Here is a 14,165-nt window from a genome sequence, read left to right as displayed (position 1 = left end):
CGACTCCAGATCCTGAGAAACACAAAGAAATAATTCTTCCTGTCTGCCGTTTCATTTATTTAATAAGGGCTGCAATAACTAATTGATAATATTGATAATAATGGATGATGTGGAACAACATTTTTTTTTTTAAATAGTGGATTAAAAAAAAAATGTATCTTCAAGAATTCATATTCATTTTATTTTTGGTATTTTTCATCTGATTCATTAAAAGAATAAATCAACAAATAAATCCATAATCAAAATAATCATTAGTTGCAGCCCAACTAGAAATCTCATCTCTCTGTGTGAATTCAGTGTGTGTGTGACTCCCATATAACAGTTAATTCACCACTACAGGTTTACACTCACCTGGGGTCAGAGGTCACTGCTTTATCACTGGGGTCAGAGGTCACTGCTTCATCACTGGTGTCAGAGGTCACTGTTTTATCACTGGGGTCAGAGGTCACTGCATCATCACTGAATAAAGGAGGATGAGTCATTGATCCGTCACTCTTCACAGACACACAGCTGGGATCTGGAGATGAAGATCTCTCACAGCTCTCTCTGTTCTCCATAATGAGAAACTGACTTCAGATCTGCATAAGGAAACACTGAGAAAAGACTATTTAGTAAGACTACATAAGAGATTAAGACTATTCCAGTAAGTACAGTAAAATCAAATCCCAATACTACACACACAACGACTCTCTAGAGATTTCTGTGCGTTCAGACTGTAGTTGCAGCAGATTGTGGAGGATCCTTTTCTTCTGGAGTCCATAAAGTACTGGTTTACTGTGGAAGAACTGGTCTGACTGCACAAAGGCCAGATGTGAACCTCTGAGATGAAGTGGATCAGTGCTTCAGTCTCCATTACCCACCGTCAGTGTCTCACTGATGCTCTTGAGTCTCACTGAACACTGAACTTCAACAGCAGGAGGAAAAGCCTGAATCTCTCTCTGTTCAGAAGCTTCATGTGTTTCTGCTGCTGTAGAGAGACTCACTGACAGCTTCTCTGTGCCAGAGCTCATATCACACTGACTGATCAGCACATCTGATGAAGAACTCTCTGAACGCTTCCACATCCAGCCGGTTACACTTTTATAATGATTAATAGTTGCTCTCCCTCCACAATAATGAGTTTTCATGCAATTAAATAATCAGATGCAAGAAATACAATCACTATGAATCACAACAACTCAGATTTCAGTCATAATGTTTCACAAATTGTGAAATGAGTTGAAAAGGTCTATAAGGGTCAAATGAAATCCATTTAACTTTTTCAAAATTGCACATTGTTGCTTCTTTATTATTATTGTTAATATTTAGTATTTTCACATAGGTGAAAAGCATTAGCATAAATAATTGATCATATTATCTAATCGGGCTTCTTCCTTTAAATATCACAATCCAGACATTCTATTCTGTAGGGATCAGAAATACACCAGTTTGTCATAATCAATCTTCACTAAAGCTGATCGTCTGTGAGTCGACGCCTGGCCTTCAGGAGACCGGAAGTGCTCAGGTTTACATGTTTACTCTCCACCTCTGTATATTTCATATTGTAAAAAATCCCAGAATCCCTAGAGCTCGATATTATTATAATCCTGAAGATGAACTTGTTCACTTTTACATGCGTCACAAGTCCAAAAAATGACCGTTAAAATTTGATGATCGAGTTTAATATGATAGCGACGAGAAAACATTTTACAATAATATGGCATGATATCTGAAACAGATAAATGAACTTACCGTGATGTGATAACTATATATGTTTCAAGACTTCTGAAGGTGAATTTACATTTCCTCAGGATCTTCTTTACTTTCGGTTTCTGAATGCGCATGCGCAGAGGGCTCAGATATCAACGATAAACCCCGCCCATCTCTCTTCTTCTTCATTCAGTGTTCTGGCGGGTTTAGTTCTGTCGTGAAGGATGTTTAGCGCCTCCTACTGTATACTGGAGTGTGTGACATCATGACTTCCTCAATCTCTAAGCTCAGAAATGCTGTAATAATGGCGTTAGACTTCTCTTTACATCTGTAAATATCATCAAGCTGGTTTTGTCATTTATGAAGCAAACAGTTTGATCATCTGAGAGATTTCCAGGGGTCTGTGATTATAAGAGCAGAAGTTTCATTAATTACTGCCTTTTCCTCAGTTTTACTCACTTAGTTTCTCATTCATTTACCAATATCATATTTAACTAACTCCCAATTATTACTAAAACAGCGTTCATTACAGCTATTTTACAATAATGGTTAACAAAATATGTAACTTTAAGTTTATGGTATTATATAAGACAGATATTTAACGTCAGTATGATGGTTTAGTCAAGTCAAGTCATCTTCATTTATATAGCGCTTTTAACAATGTAGATTGTCTCAAAGCAGCTTTACAGAGATAAATGTATAATTTAACGTAAGATTGTTTTGGCTTTATAGCGGTTCTTTAATAAAGTTATTTTCCAGCTAAAGTTAGTTTTGATTGATTCGCTTCCGTCGCAACGATCATTTGTTTTTAAATTAGGGCCGCCAAGACGACACCATTCTCTCTACACAGACTTTAAACGTGAACCTGTGAGAAACGCTGATGGCGTTCAGATGCGCATTAAGAACGGGTTCTATAGTTATGTGCGTTTGAATATATGTGTGCAGGTTTGGAATTCCCTACAAACCAAGCCTAAACAAATTACTGGTGTTTCCTTATAGTTTTGATTCAGAATTTTATTTTATTTTATCAATTCGGGGTAGATACGCAAATTGAGTTTTCCCGACGACGCGTTATCTGTAGAGTGGGAAAGGGATCCTCCATAGGGAGAGACTAGTTGGCCCTTCAGCACTGCGTTGTCATCGGGTCCAGGCGAAGGTCCTTCATCAGATCTGGAAACGGCCTGGATCCGGCAGGCTGCGGGAAAACCTTGGGATAAACAAAGACACTAAAATTAGCGTAGATGCCATTCTTCTCATGATGTAACAAGTACATCAGGATTTATGGGAAGTGTTCCCGGTTCCAGCTGACCTAATCTATGCAGCCTAATATTGAATTATAGAAGTCTATAATGTATTATGTGAACGCTATGTCAAAGAGATGTGTCTTTAATCTAGATTTGAACTGACAGAGTGTGTCTGCTTCCCGGACAATGGTAGGAAGGCTGTTCCAAAGTTTTGGTGCTAAATAGGAAAAGGATCTACCGCCAGCAGTCGATTTAGATATTCTAGGTATTATCAACTGGCCGGAATTTTGAGATCGCAATAGACGTGAAGGAGTATAATGCGTTAAGAGCTCGCTCAAGTACTGCGGAGCTAAACCATTTAGTGCTTTGTAAGTAATCAGCAATATTTTAAAATTGATGCGATGTTTAATAGGGAGCCAGTGCAGTTTTGACAGAACCGGGCTAATATGGTCATACTTTATTGTGGTTTAATATGGTTTAATAAGTGCTTACAGAGAGCTTAGTCTTTATATAGATAGCCGTACAGTCAGTCAGGAGAACTGAAGAATATCAACTAAAATATAGTGAATATCAGTAGATTCAGAGATCAGCTAAAAGTCTATATGAGAGGAATGAGAAGCGGTCTTGTTTCTCCAGGTAAAAGCTTGGTAACGCTTTAGATTACAGCCCGGAAAGTACTGCGTAATTAAAATGAAAGTACAGTGTAACTTTCGGTAATTACAGTGTACCTATAAAGTACTTACGTGTAAGTATAGGGGAACAATATGTAAAGTCTTGGGAATAAAGGTGTAACAACCAGGAAAATACTGCGTTATTAAAACGAAATTACAGTGTAACTTTCGGTAATTACAGTGTACCTATAAAGTGCGTACGTGTAAGTATAGGGGAATAATATGTAAAGTTTTGGGAATAAATGGGTAACAACCAGGAAAATAACAAATTATTTAGGCAAATTATTTAGACTGTAAGTATTCCATGTAGTAACAGGGTAAGTATGACATTGCGGGCTGTAAATTAAAGTGGTGTTTCTTACCCTCTTGTTTCATGTAGTTAGAGTAAGTTTGACATTGCGGGCTGTAAATTAAAGTGGTGTTTCTTACCCTCTTGTTTCATGTAGTTACAGAGTAAGTTTGACATTGCGGGCTGTAAATTAAAGTGGTGTTTCTTACCCTCTTGTTTCATGTAGTTACAGAGTAAGTTTGACATTGCGGGCTGTAAATTAAAGTGGTGCTTCTTACCCTCTTGTTTCATGTAGTTACAGGGTAAGTTTGACATTGCGGGCTGTAAATTAAAGTGGTGTTTCTTACCCTCTTGTTTCATGTAGTTACAGGGTAAGTACAATAAAAAACACATGTACACACACAATCTGACATCACTTGGAAAACCTTTATTTGAAAAACAACTTATTTCAAAACAGATTTACAACATATTACACTTCTTATTTATTTAATTTATTATCATTTTTTTAAATCAACTTTTCATTTCAAATTCTAAAGTCCTGACAGAAAGTAGCATGTTTTGTCCTTTTTTGTTTCTCTTGCATGGCTTCCTCCTCCTCTTGGTCCTCCTCTTTTTCTATCGTTCCACTGATTATTAGCCTAATCTTAAGGAGTCTTTTTCTATTCTGTATTATGTATTACAAGAAAATACAGTACACCCAGAAATGTTCTCATAATTTACTCATCTTTTCGCTACCGACCAACTTTCACCAGCGAGTGCATGAGAGTCGGCTTCATGGGGCGGCTTGAATGGCTTCGCGTTTGGTGAAGCTTTCAGCGTTCATTGCATTCTCGCGGGAGTTTGATGTGAAACGTGCACGAGAACTGGTGTCTCTGTTCTTCTGCATGGTTTGTTTTTCATTATTATTATCTGTTATTGTTTGTATTTTGTTGTGAGCAATAATAAAAACATTAAAAAAAATAATAATTCAACATTGGTTTTTCGGTGCGCTTACCGAAAAACGAATACCGAAGAGGCTTTAAGCCTCTGTTATACTCCAGTTTGGACGCGTACACGACAGCTGCGCAGCTCGGACGCGGACAACTTGTATTTATACTTTCTCTCAACCCTCTCATGAACGCGCAGGTGACAGTTGGTCGGAAGCGATAGTCAACAGTTTAAAAATGTAAAATATTTGGTATTTTTCTTACAAACGCTTATCGTTTCACTTCAGAAGAAGAGGAACAAGAGGAGGAGGAAACCAAGCAAGAGAAACAAAGTGCTGTAAATCCGTTTTGAAATAAGTTGTTTTTCAAATAAAGTTTTCCGAGTGATATCAGATTGTGTGTGTACATGTGTTTTTATTGTACTTACCCTGTAACTACATGAAACAAGAGGGTAAGAAGCACCACTTTAATTTACAGCCCGCAATGTCATACTTACCCCTGTAACTACATGACACAAGAGGGTAAGAAGCACCACTTTAATTTACAGCCCGCAATGTCATACTTACCCTGTAACTACACGGAACAAGAGGGTAAGAAACACCACTTTAATTTACAGCCCGCAATGTCATACTTACCCTGTAACTACATGAAACAAGAGGGTAAGAAGCACCACTTTAATTTACAGCCCGCAATGTCATACTTACCCTGTAACTACATGGAACAAGAGTATATTTTCCCAGCATTTAAAAAAAAAAAAAGTTGCAATAGTTTTACTTGCCTTGAAACTTAATCAGTGCACCTTTGCAATAATAACAAATTAGCCTACTTTATAAATGCACTGATATGTACCCCGTGATTTAAAAAAAGCCTTTATGTATTTTTGTACACTATTATTACAAAAAGGTGCAGTGTATGTACTCGCTAAATTGCTCCCAAAAGTAAGATTCTAAAATACTTAGTCTAAATAATTTGCCTAAATAATTTGTTATTTTCCTGGTTGTTACCCCTTTATTCCCAAAACTTTACATATTGTTCCCCTATACTTACACGTAAGTACTTTATAGGTACACTGTAATTACCGAAAGTTACACTGTAATTTCGTTTTAATAACGCAGTATTTTCCTGGTTGTTACCCCTTTATTCCCAAGACTTTACATATTGTTCCCCTATACTTACACGTAAGTACTTTATAGGTACACTGTAATTACCGAAAGTTACACTGTACTTTCATTTTAATTACGCAGTACTTTCCGGGCTGTAATCTAAAGCGTTACCAAAAGCTTTAGTGTCAGTGAATCTGGTCCTCCAGACATCAGTCACATCAAGTCTCTCCAGGAATGGAAAAAAATTATCATCTGAAAAGTGTTTTACATTAAATCGTTTTGTTCATAGTCGATTATACGGCCCTCGTGTGTTAAACAGGACAGTCCAGTGTGCGCTCGTGTAGAATATATAAGGGCGCTTTCACACTTGGCTCGATTGCCTGTTCTGAACTCGAGTTCGAGAAAGAGTTAATGATGTTGATGTGCCTATAGTGTTATTAGGGGATGCTGCTCTCGTATCCTCTTCTCAGATGGGTAATGAAACCATACGCAGAACACAGAGGAACAACACCGGCACAGGCTGTCTTCAGCCACAGGCTAAGCAAGGCACGCATGACCATCGAGAGAGCTTTGGGCCGTCTCAAGGGGAGATGGAAAGGTACGACTGTGACATCAAACATATCAACACTGCCATCACTGTGTGTCGTGTGCTTCACACTTTCTGTGACATTCACAATGAAGACTATGATGAAGACAATGATGAAGACTATGATGAAGACAATGATGAAGACTATGATGGAGTAAATGAGTCCAGTGATTCAATGACCTTCAGTCAAACAACACTGCCAACTCAATTAGAGATGTCCTATGCTCTTATTTCTCAAGTGTTTAATTGTGCTTTCCATCTTTTGATAAGATAACTGAATACTGAAAATGATTAAAACATGATTTAGTGAATTAAGCATGAACTTTCCTTTAATTTAGTTTATAATTTAAACATTGTTCGGCTGCGTTTCATTTTCTATTCATTTCTATGTCATTCATTCTATTCATTTAATTGTATATTCCATTGATGTAATTAAGGCTATTGTATGAAATATGTTTTAAACAGAGCTGGAAGATCTGTACAATCACTACTGGATACTCTATATGTGAGCTAGACTAGAGAAATGTACTATTGCTTTAACATATCAAGTGTTTGTGTATTTCACAACTCATGTTGCTGTTTTGTATGACAACAACTTGTTCACATTATAAGTTAATCTGTCAATAAAAAAGAAGGGAGACAAGAAACATGTCAAGAACTTTTATTGAAAGTACAATAAGCAGCTCAAGAATAGATCTGAACTCAGAATAAAGGCACAGTAGGAGAGCCGATTATTAAACACTTCTAGACATGTTCTGATAAAAGCACTGCTCCATATGAAGAGTAAAAGTGTTAATAAGTTATAGTAATATCTGAACAACAATGTAAGGTCAACAAAAAGAGCTCCAGATTCTAACTTTTGATGAAAAACATGAACACCATTAAACAATTACAGAAGAAAGCATAGCCTATGTATTGTTGGGCGTACTCTGCTCATGTGAAAGCACCTTAAACACAGACAACATCAAACTAAAGTATTCTCTTCTGAAGACCTGAACTAAACTGCTTTCTAGCCTATTCTGAACCCTCTAACTCCTGATAGGATGGAGACGTGCTGTCTCTGGTGTGTGTGTGTAGGGCACTTCTGAACAAGAGTGAATGTGGAGTATGACGATGCAGGTGTGTGTGTGTGTTGTGTTGTCCTGAGCTGAGTAAACATGAGGTAAAGGATCTGGCTGTAACTGTGGGGGTGCAGAAGTGTCCAACACTCTGTTAAGCACTGTCATGAACATCCTATTATATTCCTGACGTTCCCCTCTTTGAGCTCGGTAGCGGCGCTCCTCCACATCCAGCTGTCCAGAGACTCTCTCTCCTGATGCTGACGAACTCGCTCAGCCGGCATGAAGTCCTCATGTTGTTTCTTCTGTAGTTCTGCATATGACTCCAACATGCTTGTTAGGTCAACCTTTGCCTTTCTCTTCTCGCCGACTGTTCTGGGCCGCATGTTCTCTGCTTGGGTAGAGTTGGGTGGGTCAGATTCTCCTGAAAGGTTGATCAGTAGACATGTCAGATTAACAACAGAGCCTAACTTAATTAAATTGTGCATGTTTAAAGGAAAACATTGTGATGACATATGTGATTACATGCATACCATCTGACACCACAGAACAAGTCGAACTCTTGCTAACAGCATTTGGCTAATTGTTCTATAATTATGCATGGCTCATATAATCAGAAAATAATAAACTGTACTTTCTATGCAGAACTAAATGCACTAGTAAAGACAAACGTGATTAAATAGTTAACAAGAAAAAGAAATGGTGTCCAATCACTGGACCAACACATATTTTCCCTGTTGCTTTATAAACACATTATCCAGAAATATTGATACATGGGACATTCTACCAGAAACGTACATTTCCACTTATAAAAAATCTTGGGGGAAAAAATATATTTTTCTTAAATCTGAACGTTGAGTCATATGGAGGACATGTTAAACTATGAGAAACACATATCATGCCATCTCAGCATGTTTTATGATTGAATAAAATACAGTTTTATACGCAGTTATGTTTTGTGTTCTTTATTTAAGTTTTGATTGCCATTTCTTTTTTAAATTATTATTATAATTTTAATTTTAATGTAATATTAGACTATGGTCAAATTCAGCCAAGGACATACACAATATTGCCAAAAGTATTGGGACAGCCCTCCAAATAATTGAATTCAGGTGTTTAAATCACTTCCATGGCCACAGCTGTATAAAACTCAAGCACCTGGGCCTTCATTTTACTATTGCATGCGTTAAATACATAATAAATGTAATAAATGTAATAAAAAAGAACAATAACATTCATTTGTAAGGCCGTGTCACACAGGAATGTGACAGGGCCTGACGGTTGGCCATTGTCAACTGCCATTACTCAGCCTGCTAGCATGCTAGCATAAAAACTGTTAACATGCAAGCAAGGAATTTCAGTAACCTTTTTAGACATGTTTTGGATTTAAAACATTTTCATTATTTTCTGGAATGTTTAACCGTGACAGGGCCTGACCCTTTAGCTCGTCTTCCTAAAAAAAAACATACAAAAACAAGCTTGAAATCATACAATTCAATGACAGAATTCAGCCTTGATCAATGTCAGCTTCACCTGGGTCAAATGATGTCACTTCCTCTGAGTGATACCCTTAAAGGCGTATTTCACACATTTTACGTAGAGTTTTATGTAAACGTGACAGGACTGACCAAAACATGGGGACAGTTGTAAAATAGAATTTATTTGTAGAATTTATATATAATTTCATGTTTTTGATCAGTTGATGTGAATGATAACAGCTTAAACTTGTTATTGATGGAGTTTTTTTTCCTAAATAACCGTTTTTAGCATAACAAAACTATGAAAGCTGTAGCTCCAATTTGGCTGAGGACAAGGACATGGACAGGATTTGTAATTTTCAAAAGTGTTTTTAATAAAGAAAAAAATATCTGAGAACCTAATGAATGACATATTCCTTTACAGAACAACTCACAGAAATCAACTATGAGCCCGTTTTAGAAATTTTTGGATGAAATACTTTTTTATTCACAGAAACTATTCAAGGACAGATAATGTACGTTTCTGGTAGAATGTCCCACATTATCCAAAGCGTGTCTGCTACTCATATACAGATGAAAAATTAATTACCATTTCTAAAAAAGAAACGCAATAAGCTGCTTGTTTTTACACCATGCTTTCAGTTTCTAACAAAATTAAGAATAGGATATGCATTCATGATTAATGTCCATTTTATTAATTGTACATTTAGCAATAACATAAGCCACAGGTTAGAGCAATATAGCGTTACTCACGGCTCGTTAGCTCATCTGTAGTTTGGGATGAAGGTTTTGGAGCTGACAGATCTTCTTGTTGGTCGTCAGGGGTGTCATGGAGGGATGGTGTCGGTGGATGTGATTCGATTATGTTTTGAGGGTCACTTGTGGGCCTAGAACCAATAATGTTGTCGATCGCATCAAACCACGGAAACTTCTCCTTCTCTTCTGTTGAGCTTCCAGTCTTTCTGAGGGAGTCGCGTATATTCAGATATTGCTGTCGGAGTTTTTTACCTTCACGCGACATTGATCCGGCGTTCTTGTGAATCCCCTCGTTTTCAGCTCGAACATTATGAAAATGTTAGAATTTTTATGTGTGTTTCCCAGTTGTGATTGTATGTTTTCGTCATACAGCTAACAAGGTTTCAGTTTCATCAGAAGAACGAAGTTCTGAAAGTGAATAGCGGTTCAATTCCGTGGTTTGGTTCGATTGCGTTCATATCAGCAGCGAAGCAATACCCGAGTTCACATGAACCGAACCCCAGACCACCTCTTTAATCGGACTTGGGTACGGTTCCCGGGTGCGCACCAAAAGTGCTAGTGTGAAAGCGCCCTAAATCTCAGTAATCGACACATTACCAGAGCTTTACTCTTATTATTATCCGCTTCTACACCTAAAAATGATGGCATTACTCTCACATATGTTCATAACGTCCTGAAAGTCAGTTGTGGTGAAGTAAAAGCACAGAGTTAGTGATGAAGTTTCCCTCAGAAAAGCTCCTGTCAGACTCCCTTTGCGAGCGCTGAGTGATCGACGTTTAACGGTTTTGTCTCCATTCACTGAAATAAAGAGCAGCACAGACACCATTAATAACTGAGAGAATGAAAAACACTAATGCCTCATAATCCAAGAAAGACTAAATAAGGCCGAGTCTGAAACTACAGTCTCTACTGAGAATCAAAGCTTGTTGAGATTGAAACAAACACTCGCTGATATCTGATGTCTTCCTTCCAGATGATTCTGTCTAATCTGAGGAGGATTCGTTACCATCAGAAATATTTCACACACTTCAGTCTGTCATATTGACCCTGAACACCTTCTGTGTGTCTTTGATTATAAACACACACAAATATGATCTTGTTTAGTCTGCAACTACAGACTAAACCATGACTTGATGGAGCAACATGAGAAGAAATATTCCAGCTCTACGTGACGAATCTCACATTCGGCTTCTACAGCATCAGAACGCTCAGCTGCTTTCATGGGAAGAGCATCACTGGACACTTCTTTTCTGCTCTTTGTTGAAGTGATTTAGACACTCCAGCTGAATAATGTTTAATCGGACAGATTTTGTGGAGCTTCGTTCAGGTGTCCTGACGTTGGAGGAAGGCTGAGACTGTTGTAGAGGACATGAAGCTCAGAGAACATATTCTTCACTGCCAAATATCTGTGCTTCAGCATTATTATACAACACATCATATTTCAGCTGTCTTCTATCAGGACAAATAAAGGAAAGGATCATAAGGACACAGAAATAGAGCTAGTGACACAGAAGTGGCTCAACTTACCCACCATTAGGGGTATAGTATGATGTCACTGGGGAATTTGAGTTCAAAATAAATAAATGAAATATTAGTTTTTTTGTGCATTATCCCATGAGTCTTACTTTACAGCACATTATTCAGTGTCTATCATTCAGAATATTTCCATGCACTGAAATATACAACGCTTTTCTCCAAATGTTAAATTCTTAAGCAACAAAATAGTTTACTGAATACAGCATTAGTGAACAAATACTGGCATATCGCTTGAGAATTACTGACATAAATATTATAATTAAACTTTATTTGGATTACTGACACTGGTTAATGTCACGGATAAGGAGGACTCAAATGCAGAACGAGTGTTAACAGGTTTATTGACAAACAGTTGACAGATGACAAGATGTGGTCGGTTCGCTCTATCAGAACGAGAGTCGCAGATCCAAACACAAGCAAGCAGTTTATAGTAGACAAGCAGAAACAGGGGTTATACTCAAAACACCACGTATAGCAGACGGGCAACCAGGATAAACAACCTCAGAAGAGGAAGAGTGACATGGATGAACCCAGCACGTGTGCAAACTGGATGATGGAATTCCAAACGACCTCCAGAAGCCTGGATACACAGACGAGATTGAGGAAATAACTCCACAAGGAGACTCCGGTACAGGAGCTGGGTGAGAGAGCACAGACAAGAGTGACAAATCGACACAGAAGTACAACATCCAACAAACTGGCAACACATGAGGGCAAGAGCACACATATAAAGGGAGCTAAGAACAAGAGGCACAGGAGAACACACTCAGGTAAACGAGGACTCAAACAAGGACACAGAGAACATGAGGGACAGGTGACAACACTCAGACAAATGAGGATTCAACTAGACAAGGGGGCGTTGAGCCGGGAAACAAGGAGGCAGGAACAGAGGAGCACATGGCCAACACAAACATAGACAAAGCCATGTGTTTAAGCACTACACAAACATAGAGACATGAAACAAAGACAACACAGACAAAGCTGACAGGGCAGAACCCTGACAGTTAAACTGACATGTGTGATTTCTGAATATTGTCCCTCATTAATTATTTTAGGATGAAGCAGTTCATTTGCAATGTTTCCAATATATTTAACTCTCTGAATGAGATCTGGCCAGTTATTTAAGAATGATGCTTTATCTGCCTCACTATTCAGACGCAGCGTGTCTTTCTCAGCTGTTGCAGTGTTTGATCCTCCTCTCTCATCTGAAGATCATTCTCCCGATGCTTCTCGAGGTTAGAGAACCTGGAGCACAGAGAGAGGCAGAATGAAAGAGTGAGATCGAGTGTGTTATGCACAGACAGCCCTTACGGAAAAGATGTATACTTCAAGGTCATTTTATGAAGTATACTTCAGTAAAGATCAAGCATATTTTTAAGTACACTTTATGTAGTAAGTATACTAATATCAATGTAGGCTACTAGTAGTAAACTTGAAAGTGAACTGTTTCAATACTGCATGGGACTACATTGACCCACTTTTTAGTATATAAAAGTGTACTTTTAAGTGTAACAGTAGTAAATTTTAAGTTCACAACTAGTTCACAACTACGATTCTCATTTGTACTGCATCTGTACTTCAAGTGAACTTATAAGTTTACTATTTTAATACTTGTAGTTCATTTTTTAGTTGATGAAAGGACACTTTGAAGTATACTCTCAGTATAAAACTACTGAACTAGTAGTTTACTGCAAGTATAATTGAAAGTTTTCATGTAAGTTTTTAAGACTATCTTTAAAAGTATTTAATAGGCTACTCTATCTAAAGTGGAAACAACTACAAGCCAAGTATACTTAGAAGTCTTAAAGCTACACTGTGTGAGATTTTCTCCCATCTAGAGGGGAAATTGCATATGTACGGTGACCGGGAGGGGACATGTTCGGTTCATTTATTTTTGTCGTGGCCACAACATATAAACACGTCGGAACGTGATATTAAGTCGAGGGAACGTCATAATATCTCGTGGGAACGTGATTATAAGTTGTGGCCACGACTTAATATGTTGAGGGAACAGCATCAATTTCTCGTGGCCACGACTTAATGTTTCATCTGTTTCTCGTGGCTACGAGTTTTATTACATGTGGGAATAATCGAATCTTCACACGGGACGCACACTGGCTCCTCCTTTTACCCCGGTCATAATTTACTTTGTTATTTGTTCAAGTTTCTCATAATTTGTTTTTGTTTATTGCCTTAAACGGGACTTTATTCGTGACCCGAGTATTTCATTCAAATTCAAATTTCTGACGAAAAAGCCCAATCAATTTAAGAATGCGCATCAGGTGTCTTTCACTTACGTACCCATGTCTTAATGCCTGAGAGCTAATCCAGCACAGAGGGCTTCAGTGAATGTGGTGTTGAGTGTGTGTGAGTGTGTGAGTGTCAGAGACGCTGTAGAATCATATATTATTTCATATATTCTTTTCAGTATATTTAAAGCATTTAATATATTGATCAGAAATATATGGAAATATTTTTTCGTTCCATAAGGGACAACAGCTTGTAAGGTAACTGAAATGCCTTGGTCTGTGCAGTCTCAATCACTTGGTTTCATTATTTTTTAAACCTACTTTTTCCTAATCGGTCCTAGAGCAGGAGTTCCCAACTCTGTTCCTTGAGTTCCTCTTTTCTGCAGAGTTTAGCTCCAGCTCTAATTAAACACATGTGAACTCGCTAATCAAGGGCTTTAGGATTACTACTGTAGAAAGTTACAGGCAGGAGAGTTTGATCAAGGTTGGGCCGTTTCTCAATATGCGTTCTCGTCTGTACTTGTGTTTTTGAGGACTTGAAACGTCATCTGTTCCAATTCAAAGTTCACATCTAGCTAAT

At 37.8% G+C, this 14,165-nt stretch overlaps 2 protein-coding genes across 2 annotated transcripts in view; both read right to left on the bottom strand.

The window, feature by feature from the left end:
* LOC311286234 (NACHT, LRR and PYD domains-containing protein 1 homolog) overlaps nt 1-2,127 on the bottom strand; it is a 45,481-nt gene extending 43,354 nt beyond the window's left edge. The window contains exons 1-2 of the mRNA XM_084402351.1: nt 1,732-2,127; nt 352-593 (exon numbers count right to left, since the gene is read on the bottom strand). Of these exons, the coding sequence (XP_084258477.1) occupies nt 352-557 (206 nt within the window). The 5' untranslated portion in view covers nt 558-593; nt 1,732-2,127. The remainder of the gene's footprint in view (nt 1-351; nt 594-1,731) is intronic.
* Nucleotides 2,128-7,154: 5,027 nt separating this feature from the next.
* The window catches only part of LOC311286238 (NACHT, LRR and PYD domains-containing protein 1 homolog), a 49,991-nt gene continuing 42,980 nt past the window's right edge, over nt 7,155-14,165 (bottom strand). The window contains exons 11-13 of the mRNA XM_084402356.1: nt 12,485-12,581; nt 9,798-11,973; nt 7,155-7,990 (exon numbers count right to left, since the gene is read on the bottom strand). The gene's annotated coding sequence lies outside the window, so the exon portion shown is untranslated. The remainder of the gene's footprint in view (nt 7,991-9,797; nt 11,974-12,484; nt 12,582-14,165) is intronic.

This window comes from Rutilus rutilus (assembly GCF_951802725.1).
Source record: "Rutilus rutilus genome assembly, chromosome: 2".
In the NCBI taxonomy this organism is placed as follows: Eukaryota; Metazoa; Chordata; class Actinopteri; order Cypriniformes; family Leuciscidae; genus Rutilus; species Rutilus rutilus.
Note: the sequence above shows the minus strand (reverse complement) of the source record. Positions and strands in the feature narration are given on the sequence as shown.